We start from the raw sequence: 2,264 nt of genomic DNA on the forward strand, positions 1-2,264 counted from the left end.
TAACCCTGCGAGTTTCTAAAGCCATCAACTTTATAGGGGGATAACTATTTAGGTAGGCATATACATACATACAAACACATGGATATCCGGCCTAGTACCTACATATATTAATCGTCACTCAGAAGCTTAGTCTCATGTTGAGCGCCACCAATGAGAAGAAATGAGAGTAGGGATTGCTGCTGAAAAGTGTGCGTCTGTCTGTTTATATTGGTTAAAGCACTAACAGCAACAACAGCGAAATTCACGTTGGTATTCGCGACGAATATGAGATCATGATCGCTACCTGTGCAGAAGCTCCGTAATGGCCAACTCTCACCAATATATTTGCAAAAGTAAGTGATCAATGAAAGGAAATACTGCTGATTGTTGCGGGTCTGCCTAAAGGATAACTGCCGGTGGTAAGCAGCAGAGGGAAGATGCCAACTCTGGAGAGGCTTCTTTAGCAGAACGCTTCTGATTGCTACTTGTCTGGTTGGGGAAGAAGAGCGCATACGAATGGGCAATAATAACGCTTTCAATATCTCTCATTGTTCGACAAGTAAGCAATAATCAATGCATTTGATGTTTGCATACATAACTTTGTGATTGTTTATTTATAACTATACCTACATACATACATACATACATACATAGCTATGAGCAAAGTTCGCACTAATTGGCTTAAAGTACTACGCCTACTGTAAAGAAAAGCTGACGCGCAAGCACAACTAGAGCGTGCAGTCTCGGAACATGTTGGACGTTGCTAATTTTTACCATTTGCGAAATTCTCTTTTGCCTATTTAAACGAAAATGTTACTAATTCTAGCACAAAACTTGGTTGTACAGAAAAATGCCAAATTGCTTGCTACCATCCCCCATTAGATATACAAAAAAAAGACAGCTTTATGTAGTAGTGCTTACGCAGCTGTGAGTGTCTCTTTTTGCCTACCAACTTCTCTCTGAGTGAAGGAGCCACCAGTGTAGTCTGGCCAATTGTTCGGTGAATGACCTCTTGCAAGCGGATCCTTGAACCCGTTTATGAATTAAGATATACAGTTTCAGTTCCCACTTTGTTGTTTCCTCACATACCTACCTACTGAGCAGCCAACCTCTCTTGCCGCCAGAAAGCCGTGATCTTCGTCATATGCACATCACCGGTTGTTCTTTTAATATCCTCTCTTTCGCTTAGTTTTTTTTTTATTGGTTTTCGTACACATGTACATACATGCATACATATATATGGGCACAGTGTGTACATATGTACATAACTACATAAATATCAAATGAATCCGCCCATCGATTCTTAGATACTTATTGGGCTTAAAATAATTTTCGTATTATAATTAAATGATATTGGTTTTAATTCATATAGATACAAAAAGAAAACAAACAAACAGCACTTAACAAAAATTTTATACTCTTTTATGTTTTACAGATAAACGGTCAACAGCAGCAACAAATTTTATCGCCGTGCAGCACAATGCCAGCGATGCCCAAAGAAAAGGCCACCGCAGTATCGTTGAATGAAAATAATTTTAGTGAATTGAAATTGAAAGAATTATCCACATCCGCCACCGCCGCAACTGCCGTCATGGCCACCACGGCAACAAGTCGCATGCATCAGCATGCAGCCAACACCCCCCCCACACATCATCTTCCCTCTACAGTACAGACTACAACAACGTTGGGCACAGCGCCTCCGGCACAGCAGCATTGGGCGCAACGTCAAACACAACAACAACAACAACAACAGCAACAACATCTGTCACACCAGCAACCGCAGTCCCGCAACAGTGTTTGTGGCTGCGGCACTGCGTCCGCTATACCGGAGACGGTGGGCAGCATAAATCATGCCAGCAGCAAGTATTTGACAAATGGTAGGCATTATTGTTGTAGCAGCCAGCTAGCTTAACGCTCGAGCGTTCGTACTGAATTTTGTATACAACTTTTACTTCTTCAAATTGCAGGACATTCATCACCTTTGGCCGCCGCCGTTGCTTCAGCCCAGCAAAACGGTGCTACATCACCGCAGCATACGCCGACATGTTGTCGCTATCAATCGCAGCCGCAGCAGCAACACCAACAGAATGGATTTAATGGCGAACAGCAACCACAACCACAACCACAGTTTGCACGCACAAACAACGGGCTAGCAGGTGGTGGCGCAGCTGCACCCACCACCGCCGCCATCAACATCGCCTCGGCTCCCACACTCTGCGCCACAGCCTCAGCCTGCGCCGCATCGACCTCCCCCACAAATAATGTAGCTGTAACGCCGCCAAAGA

General features: G+C 43.8%; 1 protein-coding gene across 4 annotated transcripts in view; it reads left to right on the plus strand.

The window, feature by feature from the left end:
* The window catches only part of LOC118748022 (3-phosphoinositide-dependent protein kinase 1), a 66,224-nt gene that overhangs the window by 38,845 nt on the left and 25,115 nt on the right, over window positions 1-2,264 (plus strand). For all 4 annotated transcript variants that reach the window (XM_036482298.1, XM_036482297.1, XM_036482300.1 and 1 more), the window contains 2 exons: window positions 1,415-1,856; window positions 1,947-2,237. In XM_036482298.1, coding sequence (XP_036338191.1) covers window positions 1,415-1,856; window positions 1,947-2,237 — 733 coding nt within the window. The remainder of the gene's footprint in view (window positions 1-1,414; window positions 1,857-1,946; window positions 2,238-2,264) is intronic.

This window comes from Rhagoletis pomonella, unplaced genomic scaffold (genome assembly GCF_013731165.1).
Source record: "Rhagoletis pomonella isolate Grant_MI unplaced genomic scaffold, Rhpom_1.0 Rhpom_scaffold_00012, whole genome shotgun sequence".
NCBI lineage: Eukaryota > Metazoa > Arthropoda > Insecta > Diptera > Tephritidae > Rhagoletis > Rhagoletis pomonella.